This window comes from Haliaeetus albicilla, chromosome 1 (assembly GCF_947461875.1).
Source record: "Haliaeetus albicilla chromosome 1, bHalAlb1.1, whole genome shotgun sequence".
Classification (NCBI taxonomy): Eukaryota; Metazoa; Chordata; class Aves; order Accipitriformes; family Accipitridae; genus Haliaeetus; species Haliaeetus albicilla.
Window position 1 is genome coordinate 75,390,174 of NC_091483.1, and position 16,426 is coordinate 75,406,599.

General features: G+C 40.0%; 1 protein-coding gene across 2 annotated transcripts; it reads right to left on the minus strand.

Moving 5' to 3' along the window:
* Positions 1-14: 14 nt before the first annotated feature.
* On the minus strand, positions 15-16,426 carry LOC104324882 (E3 ubiquitin-protein ligase RNF4). Of its 2 annotated transcripts, none has more exons than XM_069795131.1 (8): positions 16,403-16,426; positions 11,378-11,542; positions 10,781-10,901; positions 9,741-9,820; positions 7,352-7,361; positions 5,548-5,713; positions 3,229-3,277; positions 15-2,881 (listed from the first exon to the last, which is right to left on the minus strand). In XM_069795131.1, the coding sequence occupies exons 2-8, from the start codon at positions 11,384-11,386 to the stop codon at positions 2,732-2,734; spliced, it is 585 nt and encodes a 194-aa protein (XP_069651232.1). In that variant the 5' UTR covers positions 11,387-11,542; positions 16,403-16,426; the 3' UTR covers positions 15-2,731. The 2 variants fall into 2 exon arrangements, with proteins under 2 accessions (XP_069651232.1, XP_069651224.1); XM_069795123.1 differs by lacking the exon at positions 16,403-16,426 and adding an exon at positions 13,849-14,093.

Consider the following 16,426-nt stretch of genomic DNA (forward strand, 5'->3'; position numbering starts at 1 on the left):
ACGAGTGCTTCTGATTGATCAAATCGATAGTTTTATTTCCACCTGTTAAAAGAACTGTTTGCCTACCAGCAGAGTCCAACATAGATGGGACAGACAGACATGAATACAATTAAATACAGGAAAAATTGAACTATATACAACAAGACATACATTTACATAATGAAAAAATCTTTATATTATCTATCACTTCTTGCCAATGTAAAACATCACTGGAACTCAAATATATTGGGGTTTCATTTTTTTTTTTCTTCCCCCAAAAAGAGCATGTAATGCAATTTAGTATTTTTCCATGTACGGAGACCTAAAATTCATTCTGAGATGCACAAAATTTGTGGCACTTCACAGGGTACACAAAAGCTAAAAACGTCTTTGTTAAATATTATATAGTTTGTGATATCTAAATTTCAATTAGATCTATTTATTGAGACACAAACTATAGAGTGATATTTACACGGAGGGAGTTGTGCAAAGTCATTTTAGGCTATGGCTAGTACACTGTGAAAGATGCACGAATACGTGACTCACCCTTACGCCCAGAGGTAATCCCTTAAATCCGCTTCTTACTGTCCCTCTTGCACAGTAGCCACCCAAGGAAAACTGGTCAGACTTCTGTTGGTTTTTTTTTTTTCCTCTTTTCTTCTCTGTTAAGCTACAGGGAGAAAGCTGTTTCTGTGGCCCTTAAGTACCTTGACAGTTTTAATGTTGGGCTGCTTCTCTTCATGCAATTAATGCTTTAAACAATCTTTAGAATTGTTTCATCAATTATCTGCTTCTTGGGACACCAATGCCAGCCGTTGTTCTCACCACACTACCCTAAGACTGCTGTCATCCTTGCCTGTAGTTTATATTACCAATGGGAGCACACAGTAACTAAACACGTGTAACTTCAGCAGTTACCAGACTGCCACGATGCAGAAACTGCATATTCCTGATAAAAGCGCTGAACCAAAGCTATTCCAAACCAGGGTGGGGAAGGTACTGCATTTCTTAAGCCAGCCTTTATGGAACAAAACTCTGTAGTACTACATCCAGAAACATCCCTAAATATCCTAATAAAAAACACCTTTACTTTTGGGTTGCAATCTTCAATACAGAACTTGAGACAGCTAATTAGAAGAGCTGCTTTAATTAAAGGCTTCCTACAGACCCCTAGGACAGGTTAGCAAAGACACATCAGGTATCAGTGTTAACTAAACACATCCTACAGTTGTGCTGCACTGGAGCACAGAATGGTGCTTCTAATATGTTTCATCATCAACCAACTGCCAGAAGTTGTCTGAGTTTCATTTTGGACTTTTTCATAGATGTAGCTACTGCAGATGTGGATCATAAAGTACTGGTTTTAATCATCTCATCTACACTTAATTACTGTAATCCTGTTTGTATCAGCTCATTGGGGATTCCACATCAGCTTGCAGATTTTAGCTATAACAGGTTTAAAGCAGACATTTATAACTCACTCCCGGGGAAAAAAAAAAGTGACTGGATAACAGTGCATAAACCTGTGTATTCCTGCCTTCCTTAAATAGAGGAATTCTCTCCTCCTGGACATGTATCTGAGTTGTCTTCTTTTCTAAAAACACTTTTAAAGAAAGCTGGACAACCCTCAGGGCAAAGAGAGATTAAACTTCTCTCTCAAAAAGCTACCAAGTCGAGATTGCTACCAAACACATCTTTTAAAGCCTCCACTTCCTAAATCTGTGGCAACACAATTATTTAATTTTTAATCCAATGCACCAGGCTAAAACCAGTCACGTGTCAACAACTGAAGAAAACAGCCAAGTGAACGCACTGAACTTGAAGCATTACGCTGGGTACGCTTGATACAGTAAGAAGATCTGTAGGTAGTTTGGTATTCAGCTGACAAGACGACAGCATACAGTTTGCTGCTTATTCATCACTAGCAAGCCTTAGAGAAGACTACATTCTCCTTAGTGATCAGGAGAGCACACTATAGAACAGTAGTAAACCCAAGAGACCATCTCATCACCTCAGAAAATAAATTCAGTGTTGTGATTCAGTTACAGGAATTCTTGGCAGTTAAAACATTCAAAGAAGCAATTTCACATTGTACATGTTGCAATTTGTCTACACACTTTAGATCTCATGGAGTTCATAAAGACATCTACATGTTCAAGCCTTCTGCTTAAAACACCTGATTGCTGGTTAACAGCAGGTTATTTTATTGCATGACCTTGGCTGTCAATTTAATATGGATTTATGATAAAACGATCCATCGTTACAACTTATTCCACTTGGGCAAAGATGGTATGGCAGAAAGCAATGTAGTCATGAGCTTCTCACAGGATAAAAACAAAAGTGTAATGAAATGGCAAATTGGTCATCTGTATTTTGAAAGGTAACTATTCCATATCTGTATGCGACAGTGGGAATAATTTAGAGTAAGAAATAACAAAATATTCAGACCCCTCTTATTTAAGCATTAAAAAAAGTAGAAGGAAATGGATTAGCTGCTTCCTTTCTGATATAGGCTGCTGGTCTACTTTAGAGACAGTCACAAATTTAACATTATAACCAGGGACATAACAAGAAGCAGCTTGGACCATAAAAAAAGCTGTCTATATAGGTACAAGTTATTCTCCAAAACCCAAAAAGAATCAGTTTTATTTGGATGTGTGGACAACCTGCTGCTCTTTAAATCTTCAGAGCACTGAAAACATGACATTTTCCCCCAAAATCCTGCTGAGTCTGTCCTGAGAAAGAGAAGTACTCATATATAAATGGGATGATACTGTCTGTGAGTGAGTTTCTTCCTGCAGGTTGGGCAAGAGTTGGCGTTCCTAAGGGAATCGCGGAGGCACTGGCTGCAGAAGACATGGCCGCATTTAGTTGACACAATCAGTCGTCCGCTTTGCACAATCTGGAAGAAAAGAAGCCACAACAGGTATTTGGGGTACAGAATTCAGCTTTGCTGGTCTGCTGGCACCAGGCTAATAGGCCTTGGACTATCTGGAAACGGTACATGACTACTTGAATAATAAGGAACCCAAAGATCCTCCAGTGCCATCGTGGAAAGTGTTTCGCCCTCTACATACACCACTAAGAAATGACTCTGGGTTACAAGCTAGTTTCACCGGCAAACCAAGGTCTGTACTTCAAGCCAGCTGTCTGTAGCCTCCCACATAACCCAACAGAGTTTCACAGCACACCCTCTGCCCCGTTCTCCCTTCGACAAAAAAGAAACAACGACAACACGTGGATCCTTACCTCTGAGTAGCCATCCATGCAAATCGGACAGCTAACGGTACCAGACGGCCTTGCGGTAGAGAACAAAACCAGAAAGAACATGCATCCATTAATTTCACCGTACACTGAGGGTTACCAATACATAAAACATCACGTAATCATCCGACGGCACAGACCAGCCGTGATGCATTTCATCTGAAGATCCCTGCGTACCTTTACCTCTCTCAAGCTGTTGCATTCATTAAGCAGTTAGGGTCTGCCTTACCTAAAGGAAACAGCATCTTGGTTTTCATTAGGGGAGGATGCAGCCAGTCACCCTGCTCTGTTATTAGAAATAACAGCACTCTATAGTGCTGTGCAGTATACGTATGGCAGTCTTCACCTTCCACAGGACAAAACCAAGAGTTTTGTAACAAAAGCATCTAGCTGTCCTTCAGAAACTATTCATTCTAGAAGTGAAAGAGGTTGTCAGAAATTAAAACATCCCCTATTCTAATTTAGGGCAACATCCCAGCCCAGTAACATATTCATACCAGGAACTCCTTCCTTATAAAGCGTAAGTCAGAAACCGACTAACATGAAAAAATATAAATTTCTAATCTTTCTATTTCTGATGAACTCAGTGGGTTACCAAGCTGCAGTTACAGATGTACCTCTCCTGTCTTCAGACTCCAGGACAGCTGTATTGCACGCACACTTACCAACAGACATAGCTATTCTGCATAAGGAACATATCATACCATAAGTGCCAAATAATATTCTCTATCAGCAAGAAAAAGAGCTTCCTGCCACTTTTATTTACAAATTAATCTCTATATTAAATGATCACAGTACCTGCTTTCATAAGTCCTTACCATAAAGACTTGGCTGTATTATGTCACCACCCATGCTAAGCAACAGTTTGTAAGTGATTAAACAGAAAGTGTGAGATATCCTGTATCCATAATCATAAATTCAAGCAGTGAGCACTACTAACGTCTATCCCTCGATTCACATACATAATTTAACTCCATTAATTCTCCCATTTTTACTACTCAAACTCTTTATGCAGCAGCTATAATACCAACTCAGTAATTAATTACACTTGATGATAACCTTCATATAAGCAAGAGTAGTCCAACACTACAGAGTAACACTGTAGACAGCTCTGTGGCAATCTCCAGCATCAGTACCTTTCTGTCAATGTTAAATACTGCAGGACTGAGTTGTTTCAGCCTTACCTAAACAGAGCAGGAACGCACATGCTTTAACAGAGAAGCTTGAGATTGAAGGAACAAAATATTACTTTTTTATATTAACTAGTCAGTGGGATTTATTCACATACATACTTAACAACCAGAATTTTTAAAAAATCTACAAATCCATCGGCAAAATGCACTATGTTTTAGAATAGCATTAGCCCTTTAGGTGGCACGTTTAAGACCTGACACCTGAAATTTCCATACTCAAGTTCTCTCCTACATTGCCCTCCAGTAATCTAAAAGGCTCAAAGCACACCAGCTTAATTAAAACCTGTATTTTTGCCCCCAAACACTTTAAAAAAATGTTTATACCACAATTCTAATGTTCTTTGTCTTCCTTAGTCACATGGACACCTGATTTCATTTAATTAGTCTAATACATTGCATCTTCCTTAACATAATGGAGTGCTCCTATAGCAGGAGTTTACTGTTTCTCTGCAGAATGGCGTCTTCACTGTGCAGGCACCTGACCTGAACAGTGAGACTGCCATCTTACATGCAAGCATATCAGAGCTCCATGACATATGCGGGACAGAACAAAACCTGACCATAACAGTATTACCTCCACAATCGCCTTGCAAGTATACCTTGGAAGAACAGTTACCGCTCTGACAGAAAAAGGCAGTTAACTGGCACAGTGTATAGAAAAGCAGTGAATGAATAATAGTTTTTACAGGAATTTGCCAGGCTGCTGCCTGCCAGTCTCGTTGATACCAAGCCTCATCGACACCAGTGAAAACATTTCTATATCTAACATCACTACTAGAGCTTTGCATGCAAAGTAAATGCAACGCATTATGAGCTATGGCCTGTGACTAATCCTCCCTCCTTGCCATACCCCCCTCCCCATCCCCGCCCCCCCCCCTTCTTTAAGGTTGCAGCGAAGTTGTACATCTGGCTTGGGCTGGTATTTTATCCTAAAGTGGAAACAGTATCATTTGGTCATCATGCGAAATGTGATGTTGTACTCACTGAAAGAGGGAATTAACTAGAAGAAGTTGAGACTGCAAAGATAAGCCAGGCTATAACAATATAACTTGGTCCTATAAGTATACGAAAAGCAAAATTCAGTGTTTGGTAGGTCATAGGGCATACATACTTAGAACTTGCAGTTTCATCTTCCAGTGGTCCCAATTCTCGAGATACTTTATCTGTCACATACACATCATTATCTCTTGTTTCATCTTCATCATCGCTACTCAGTACACAGCTGTCCGACTGTCGCTGGCTTCTTAGTCTGAGATTTCTCCTTTGTCGTTGATTCTCTGTAATTTAATTTTAATAAGTTAGATATTTTTATATCTACCTCTCTCCCTGGAACTATCCTTGAAATGCATGATTGCAAATAGAATATAATGGCTCATAATTTAAAGGGACAATAGTCAGCTGGGTTAAAAGCAATCTTAGTATTTAGGAAACTACTTTAAGGCTGAACACTTCCAAACATTGTGAATATTCTGCTATGTATCAACACAAAACATTTGCTCTTTTCACCCTACAAACAGCTAAAACATGATCTTAAAGATTCTCGGTGTCCTAAGTTTCATATAGTTATACTACCTGTGAATAGATCTCCCCTATAAAGGGAAGTCAGCTCTCCTGATTGGTACTAACAAAGAATGCTATGCTATTATGTTGAGGACTTGCAACAATTGCTGTGTGATACCAGAGAGAGAGGGGACTGCAGTTTCTAAGTAGCACAGCAAGGTAGCACATACACAAAAAAAGGCCTGGTAAAACAGAGTGCTTTGTTCAGAAAGCTTCAGAAGTGATGGAAGAGATGCTTAAAACTAAAAATGTAAATTAAGGAGCTGCTGTGGTTCCTCACTGCTCTAGTCAGGTATGATGCTAAACTATTCCTCTCTTTTTGTCTGTGCTTAACCAAACCTCCCCACTCAAAAGCACTTCCTATAAAATGAATCTTTTTAAGAACAGTACTGGGAAATTATAAAAATACTTTAAGCAATGTCTCCTTAGACATTTTCATCATCTTCCTCCTGAGTTAAGGCAACTTGAAAATGGACTTATAATGCTCAAGATAAAAGGACATAAAAAATTTCTTATTCCTGGTCTCTAACATCCAAAGGTTAAAGAACTACTGTTTGGTTTTTAACAATTAGAAACCGGGTGCAATAATTACCTCTGGAACTCCAGTGTACATGTAACAATAATCAAGCACTAATGAATTAAAATTGCATGAATAGCCACAAAATGAAAGTTCCTTCCTGCATAAGTATTCAGCTACAACTGTTATTGCAAGTATTTTTTAATTGCTTTTGCTTCATTCAGAGCACAGAATAGATTACATTCTAAAGTAAGCAGCTAACAACATATTAATACATCTCAGATATTATAATCAGAACAAGGTCTGAAAGCTGTAAACGATTAACTCCTTTATACCTATAACTATTAAGACCTAAAGTAGAAAAAACCCTCCACACGTTAATGCTTCTCAGTACTGAATTTGAGGCATGTTAGACTAGAAAATGAAAGCGAATACTATGAACACAAATAACATTCTTATTTAGTTCCTTCAATGCAATAAAGGCTAAAAGAAAAAAATCTTCCGACATTTTCTTTATTCAAAGCAGGTATTCCAGTGCTAATTAAAATTATCATCATCTTTGGGCTTACAGAAATTCTGTATTTGGAAAATAAGAAACACATATTTTGAGCAGCTTTGATCTATTCTATTTCAGATATTTTCTACAAGCTCCGATAGTGACCATCAAACACAGATTGGATCTGTTCTCTGAGACACTGGCCAGCCAGATACTTTAGCACTGTGCTTTGTCTTTTGGTAAATGCAGTTTCAATCCATGCTGCCCAGGTTCTTTGGAAAAGACAAAAATAAAATTTGAGTTTAGGCCAATTCCATTATCAACTGTAAAACGTCAACTTACCTTCAACAATCTTGCATCAACATATGTGGGAAGGGAGAGAAAAGAAAATACGATTAGACTTTGGCGTGCACCTCTAGCGTTACATACAAACACCAGACAAGCTAAGCAATTACAACGAAACAACCTGAGAAGGGTAGGATATCACTCTCTTAGTTTGATGAAGAATGTTAGAAGTAGTAGTAAATTAGCTGCTGCTCTGAAAATAAGGAAGGGGTTGCTTCTGGTTCTGCTCACACTGCTGCAAAGGCACAGAAATGGAGGCAGCTTACGAACCACCTGAACACCCTCCTCCCTGCTCCTCAGTTTCAGGACCCTAATCCGATTTAGGCTGGAGGACATTCTTTCCCTCTCCCTCCCCCAAACAGGCCAATTCAGGTGGGACAGCCATAAACACTTCATCTTAGATTAACAGCTGCTGGAGAAAAAAAATCCCAAACCAAAAACCCACTGTTGTCTTTGCTGGAACTACAGCTGGGGCAATGCGGGCGACGTTGCAAAGTTTGAGGCCGTTCCTTTGCAAAGGGCTCAGGAACAATCCCAGCAGGAGATACCCCCAGGAGAGGCCACTGCTGCTTGTTTCAGGTTTGCACGTCAGCAGTGGCATCCCAGAACTGAGGTTATAAGCTACACTGTGGACTGGATCGAATACTATTCCAGCTTTAAAAATAGCAGTAAAAAAAGCAGATTTTTTTTAAAGACTTCTTGGAGTAATAAACTTGTGGTTTAACCCCAGCCAGCAACTAAGCACCACACAGCCTCCCACTCACTCCCCCTCAACCCCGTGGGATGGGGGAAAGAATGGGGGAAAAAAAAAAAAAACAAAACGTAAAACTCGTGGGATAAGAACATTTTAATAGAACAGAAAGGAAGAAACTAGTAATGATAACGCTAATAAAATGACAATAGCAATACTAAAAGGATTAGAACATACAGGTGATGCACAGTGCAATGGCTCACCACCCACCAACCGATGACCAGTTAGTTCCCGAGCAGCGATCCCTCCCAGCCCCGCTCCCCCCAGTTTATATACTGGGCATGACATCACACGGTATGGAATACCCCTTTGGCCAGTTGGGGTCAGCTGCCCTGGCTGTGTCCCCTCCCAACTTCTTGTGCCCCTCCAGCCTTCTTGCTGGCTGGGCATCAGAAGCTGAAAAATCCCTGACTTAGTCTAAACACTACTGGGCAACAACTGAAAACATCAGTGTGTTATCAACATTCTTCTCACAGTGAACCCAAAACACAGCACTGTACCAGCTACTAGGAAGACAATTAACTCTATCCCAGCCGAAACCAGAACTAGTTTGTACCACGGTCAGCTGCAGTTGCGCTTGGCATCTCTCTGACAGGAGTACCTTCAACTGACATTGCAGCTAAACACTTCATATTTGTCAAGTCACAGACTGTTACCTCCTTCGCTTTTTAAGTCATTCGCCTGGATCTTTGATACAGCTATCATAGCTTCAGCTTGAAATTGCATCTCCTTATGTTACAGTAGCCATCACAGTAGCCGTACACATGTATTCTCCCCAAGTTCTGGAGCAGCTAGCTATTTTAGATTGCTCTGCCACTATCGGGCAGTGATACTCATAGACGTTGATGCATTCATAGGCCCATTTGGGGTTGAACGGGAACTGTCTAAAGTGGCAAATCAAAGCCGTGTTTTAACCCTTTAAGCCAGGCTACTTATTGAGATGCCAGAAGACAAGCCCAGACGATGACTTTTTGAATATCTAAGGCCTTGGTAAACTACAACCCAAACCCAAACCTCAGAAGGATTAAGTTTTACTTCTGCATTCATGACATCCGCTGCCTTTTACTGTACAGATCTTCAACTAGAGGTCAAATACGCATTTCAACAGAATTCTTCCATGCCTTAGCATTCAGTCTTCCACATTCCTCAAGCTTAGTACTTGTCCGTAGGATGCTTCATCAACATTCATGACTGCGCCATGACGAGTATACCAGACTTCCTCTGATCCTTAGACTAACACTTAGTGAACGAGGGGTCTACATCCTTACAGAATGTCATACCTGAAAGGCATTTATCACCATGTCTGTGCAATGAAAAGGCACAGGATCACCTCTAGACTGCTTAAACTGGTTACACTTTTTGTATAGACATTTAACCAGCAATTCTTCAAGAAAAGTACCCATGCACATTCACAACAGCCTGGGAAAACAGGGCGGTACTGCGGTGCCCAAGAAGGGCTTTGCTAAGCTCCAGCTCCAGAGCAGCTTCTCTGTTGACCTGTAACGCATGGCTTTCATGCCATGCCAAGTCAACTTCGAACTTAAAACTTATCCTTGAAGTCAGATGCTATCAGGGAGCACAACACAGACCTAACGTGACCACAAGGTTTAGATAAGCGCGCTATTCACTACTTACCACAACAGAATCATTGTGAGTTAGGTCAACGACTACAGGATCAGAAGATTCACATGTGAGATCTACTACTTCCTCACCAGCTTAAAAACAGAACATTAGAGACAAGATGAGAGACGGAAGAGGAGTAAAATTGCCTGCCACTGTGGAAGAGGCTGAGGTATGATTCAACCTTGCCCCATCCCTCTCCTCTGCAGCAACATATCCAACATTTCGCTCAAGCTTTGCCCTCAGGAGTCCACACAGGGCATTACCACGCTGCCTTCTGCAAGTTGCAACGCAAGAGGAACAGCGGCTGAGCTCCTCATACAGTTCTGTTGTATGACAACAGCTTGCAGGAGGTACGCAGCAACAGATTATTCATCTAACACTGCAGAATGTCTATCACACAGAATAAAACACAAATCATATAGGATATAATAATTTTACTGTACCTTGCTGTAAATGTTCCTGTCTCATGTCTCTTCCAGCCTTTCATAGTCAAATGCACAGCAAATACTGGAAAAGCCATATAATTGCCTGGAGGCCAACAATTACTTTTAATCTTTCCTAGGATTCCAGGTGGCAATTTCAATATCTATTTAGGAGGTCAAGGAGGCTTCTGAAGTCCTGATACTTTATCCAAAAAAGGACTGACCAAGTACTGCCTCTCCCTTGAGGGACAAGGCACAACTAACAAACTTCTCGTTACCTTCTTAAAACTTGGGAGTTCCCAAACTTAGTTTGCCACTGTCTCTAGCGGCAGCTGCAGTGACTCGCAGCTCGTCAGACTAGACACTCAGATGTTTGACCTGCACTTGAGTCCCTTTCCCACACAACTCATCTATCACCAGTGCTGAATGTATCGCATCTCAGTAACAAACTACAACAGCTCTCAGTAGGCTTGTTGTCTACAGGTGCCATACTAGATGCTTTTTAAAAGAACAGCTTTCCCTTCCTCCCCAGTAAAGGGCCTAGAAACAGGAAAAAAACCCACACGTTGAGTGGAACCCCAACCCTCCAGAAGCAACTCGTGTTCTTACCAAGTTGAAAAGAAAGCTTACCACTTTCTTCAAGTTCTATTGGCTCTGCTTCTGAAGCCATTTCTGTGGTTGAAGCCATCAACCTGTTTCGTTTCCGAGCTTGCCTAGAATTAACTGCTCCTCCACGGCGCTTTCGTTGAGTCTAAGGGAGAACAAAGCCTTAGCACCTTCTTTAAGAGGAATATTAATGTGGCCCTCATCTCTGCAGCACCGACGAAAGCACACGGGGATACACAAAACCCTCCCCGGCAAGGCTGTCATTGGCATCACATGGTGGTATGGGTCACCCCTACGCGAATGCATCGCACCAGGGAAAAGACATCACCCCAGACCTCTTACCAGCTGGGTCACAAAGCAAAAACATATCGTGAGGGTTTGCAAATGAGAAGACTAGTTCACAATGAGATCAGGTTTCTGCTCACACTGCAAGCATTTCTGAACTACTGCTAGCACCTAGAGAGACTAAAAATCTTAAGTATCACCGAACATGAAGTTACATGAGGTTTTTATATGCTTATGTTCCAGCATGTTTACCACAAACTCTTAACAACATTTGTAGAGGTACCATAAACAACAGGTTTTAAGAATCAGGTTTGCATCAAGTACTAAAATACTTACTGTGCTCATGGCGTTTCTTGATCTAAAACCACAGAGAGAGAGGTACAAATATCAAAAAATTAATTGCAAGGAAGCTGCAAGTATCAACTCCTTATATTCCTTTAGGTAGCACACTGTTAAAAAAGTCCAGATTTCTCAGGGTCTGAGAACGATGTTCTTCCGACCCTGTAAGAAAAGAACAGAGAAGATTACCTCTGTGTAATGCTTGTTCTCTCAAATACACCCCCCTCTCCAAGATTCCTATTCCTGAATCACCAGTTTCTGTCCAAAGCTAGAGGAGAAGTCCCAGAGTTTGGTCATTGAGCCTCGGACACCTACAGCTGGGCCTGAAGCCTCAGTCATTCTTGCTCATCTCCTAAGCTAAACACCAAAATAAGCTTGTTAGTTAGCAGACTAGAAAAATACTAATGAATCCCAATTCAGTTGAACTGAAAGCAACGGATGGACTCTCAAGGAAGTGTTTGTGTGTGGGCAGGAACCACAGGGAATTGTGTCATAAGCAGCCATCTTCAGAGAACAAAAAATTCTAGATAAGCAGTTTTCTAATCCTCCTCCAGATTCCAACAGGTGGGAACTGAACAGCTTGAGAGGAATCCAAAGCAAGTGGAGCAGAGCAATTTCTCACTCACAGATCTGCAAGAGAATACAAGTTTACAGTAGCTACTCTGTGGTAACAGTACGTGCATATATGCCCCTTCCCACCAGACAGGGAACTGTTAAGCTGAAAGAGGTGAAAAGCATAAAGCCACTTATGAGTAGCTGACATGGTACTGAAGTTCACATCTTAAAGTTTGCTCATGGTACAATTATCATGTGTCCAACACACAATGAGGAGCTGAGGGGGGACACAGTGGAGGGACCAGGAAAAAAAACAGTTACCTTGAACAAGAACTGCAGAATCATCTTTCCAATACTGACCTTGATCTACGCCGCAAAGACCAGCACACACACTGCTAACCTGTTCTCACATTAAGCAACATGGAGACCATTCAGTGGGATGGAATGGCAGTAGTCGTCAATCATAACCTTGACTTAAAGGAAGCCTGACTGATTTTTTCCTCATAAAATTTTTCTCTGCATTTCTTCAATCACTTATTTTCTTAAGACACCCATTAATACTGCATTGTGACATTATTAAAACAAAACATGCTCGAGTAAAATGCTTACACTAAATTTAGTACTTTTACTAAGCCCAAAGATATATTTATGCACGGTTTTAAGCAATGCAAAACATCACTCATCAATTTTCTCCCTTTTTTTCATTTTAAAACTGACACTGGATTGCAAGAGCTAAAATGAAAGTCAACTTTTTTTTTTTTTTTTTTTTTTGGACTTGGACTACTTAATATATGCCAGACTTAATAATCAGTGAGCCCACAGGCAGATTCTGGTCACAGTAGATGAAATTTTCAGAGCTGTTATGCATAACTCCCTCTCCCAATATGAACCTAATAAATTCTAAGCTTACATGTGTATAGTTTTTCAAGAGTTTTTCTTGCAAATGTGAGCAACAGCCTTATGTTCTCACCTGGGACACAGAAGACTAAGGCTCAGAGTTTGCTCCCTACCAGAGAAAGCTGGGAACTGACTTTCAGTCTCCTGCTTCCTCAGTGCAGGACTCTCCCACACAACCATTTTTGTAGCATTCCGTGTCCAGGTAACACGAGTTCTCTTTGCACACTTCACTGTTTCTTAAAGTCCAGATTTCATTTCACTTGTTAAGAAAGCAAGCTCTTCTGCCAACCCTATCAACATTCTTGGGAAGATCCTATTTTACTCATTCCACTGTTTTTTTTTTTGAATAGGGAACAAGAACTTTTAGAACAAGACCATGCCTAATTACGCAGTCATACGAAACAAACTGGAGAGACTGTTCTGTGAGCACGTTTTCTAGGTGCTATAGGAGTTTCTCGTTCCCCATGATTATTATTCATGGGTTTGGAGATTTTAGGAAACAAGGCGAAGAGGGAGGTGAAGCAAGGAGGATACACAGCACAAGGGATGAGGGCAAGGGAGATAATCATCCCTAAACCTAGCACATCTGCTCTTTCCACACACACAGCAGGAGGATGAACAAGATGTGAGCAACATATGAGGTATATTAAGAAATTATGCCATTAGATTCTTTAAAAGTTTATTTCATCAAGAAAGCCAAGAGACATTTGCCTTGATTCCCCTCAGATATGGAACTGGAAAAAATACTTGGACATTAAAAATCTGGGAAATGTTAGTTGGTACAGACATCTGAGGATTATAAGAAATAAACTTTATATAAGCTTATTTTAAATTACAAATTGATAGTTGTTTTTAAATAGAACCTTTTAGAGCAATCTGCACTGCTGAAAGACAGCAAAACCCAAGCCTGATGTATCCACTAGACAGCACGGTTTCAGATGTAAGACACCCAGAAGGTTTCACAGGACCCACTGCTTTTCGGATTTAACAATGAATACACCACAGTGCAATAGTACCTTGACAAAGTGTCTTTAGAAAGGGTTAAAAATATGGGGGGAGCAAGCACCTGGGATGACTCCAAACATAAAACGTTGCACAGATGCTCTTCGGCCACAAGTGGCTTAAGTGCCAAAGATGACCTATCACAGAAGGAAAAACAAAAAACCCCAAACAAAAAACAACCAACCAACCTTACATTTGAAAATTATGGTGAAAAGAAAATCAAAGTAATACACAATAGAACACCCGTGATGCTAAGACACCTTACCCACATTAAATATTCACACACTTCTTTACCAAGATACCAAGGAACAGATTATTTATAGGATTACTACAACACGTCTCAGAGGATCTAATATCAGACCTCAAAGGCAACACAAGACGGAGCCACTGCTCAAACAAAGTGACAGAGTGCACCATTGCTATTTAGATGGTTTAATTATCAGAATCTTACAACATTGGCAGTAGACATATTATACTTAATGCAGAGAGTACACATAAGGCACAAGTTCTAGGTACTAATGGCTTAAATCTTAACCTCTTTTGAAGCTTCTTCTGAAGAAGAAAGTTGAGAATGGCTACCCATCCGGAAGCTCATTACTGTAAAACCAGCTTAAAATAAATCATCACAGGCAGGTTCATCAGTATCAACACAACCCAAATCAGGAGAGTCATGTTTATAAAGAAAATCAGACTGCTGGAATTTATTAAGGCTATGGAAGGAGTCTCATGATCCCAACATTTTTGGCTTCTAAGAACAGACCTCTTCTGGGGGGCTATAGATTCCCACATGTTATTGGCTTACTCGAGAAACTTCACTGAAAATTAATTACCCGAACTGTAAGAATGGGTAGCAAAAATAAAGCCTAGTCTACTTGCTTGAATACACCACAGATCAAGTTAGTAGTGCACAAGAACACAGGTAAACAAAATAGTTCCATGTTTTGCACATTTAGAGACATACCAATAAGAATTCCTTAAAGATTTTCAAAACCTCATGACCACTCCATTTAATAGTATGATTTGTTATACAGGACTAGATAGCCCAAATTAAATTGTAAGGTCTATATGTTCCTCCTCCAGCTGTCACTACAAAGCCCAGCACCAAGACTGGATAATACAAATAAAGTTACTGCATCAACCCCCACTTCCCAACCCATAAACATCAAATAACTCCAGCTGAAGCTGTTAGTCAGCTCACCTATTACACTTGTAGCAAGATGCATTAGACATCAATTCAAAATTCTAGAATTAAGTTCTTAAAAAACAGTAAAAAGGACTTTTTTAATGTGAAAACTTAGGAGATCAACTTAGCAAGCCAATAAATACTTTTAACTTTTACAGACTTTTTATTGCACCACTGCAGGATGATACAGTACCAGCAAAAGCCACTCCCCCTTCCTCTCATACGCAGAGCTCTCTCTGCACATGCAGTCATTGTTCCTGTTATGTAGTGCTCTCAAAGGCTTAAGTAGTCTTGTCCTCATAACAACAAAGTTCAAGGTTTTTTCTAGCTAACTCACTGGCATTTTAAGGACTATATCCACCAACCTTTCTCTGTACAGGTGGATACTTGAGAAAAATAAAAGTAAAGCCATTTAAATTAAGAATGTTTACAGTGGGAGTAAAAGAATATTGATTCCCATACTCATCATTTAGGTCTCCTGTTAAATTTTTTCCTCTATAGTTAACACTTTCACCGAGTTCAAGTTGACCTAATTTAACATGTCTGAATTACAATTAAAAAAAATGAATTCTCTGGGCAACCCAAAATGAAAACTTTTCTTACAGCACTCTGAAAACAAAGTCTAGGTCTCCCATATGCTTAGCATGAATTGAGACAAATGAGCTTAAGTAAGAAGTAAGCGTTTCTACCATGTCTCACTAACACGTCATAATCATGCTAAACATTACAAATACACTAAAGTAACTACTTGAAGAAAGCAATAACGTCAGCCTAAATGTTTGGGGTGTGCAAGGCACAGGTGACAAAACGAGTACACTGTATTTGTCAAAACATGATATGCTATGCCTTTAAGACTTTGCTTCTCATTTCTACTCTTAAGACCTCTCTTTGCACTCCTAAAAACAGGAAACACAGTATCAAAGATGCAGCCTGTATAAAAAAAATTTCTGCAGTCACAAAGTGCTAAATTTTTTTTATCACAGGGAGCAGCAATCTGCCATTTTACTCTTCCAAAACTTTCGTATCGTGTGTATTTCCAGTACCTTTAAAGACATTTTCATTTTTTCAGATGCACTACACCAACTTTAGAAAAAAACCCAGAAGCTGAGTCTGTTATGTTTTATCCAATTAGGTCAAGCAGTTCCATACTACAAAAGCTTGGTGAGAGGCACTATAAAAAGAGTAAAAATGAGATAAACAGCCTACCGTAGAGATATACCAGCCTGCCTGCTCTAAGCAGTCTGCTACACACATAGACAAATAAGACATATGTTTATGAGCAGCCTAACAACAACAAAAAACTCCCAAACCAAAACAACAACAAAAACCCCCAAATCCAAAACAAAACAAAGCAGCTAACAAAACGCCCACAGAACAAAACATACCAAAACTTTTCATTGGTCAGATGT

Bases quoted from the DNA above. Each gene is read 5' to 3' on its own strand.
- LOC104324882 (XM_069795131.1), bottom strand. The intron at 3,278-5,547 runs GTATGTATGCCC...CTCTACCGCAAG, and splicing joins GATGAAACTGCAAGTTCTAA to GCCGTCTGGTACCGTTAGCT. The intron at 2,882-3,228 runs GTAAGGATCCAC...CTTTTCTTCCAG, and splicing joins GCATGGATGGCTACTCAGAG to ATTGTGCAAAGCGGACGACT.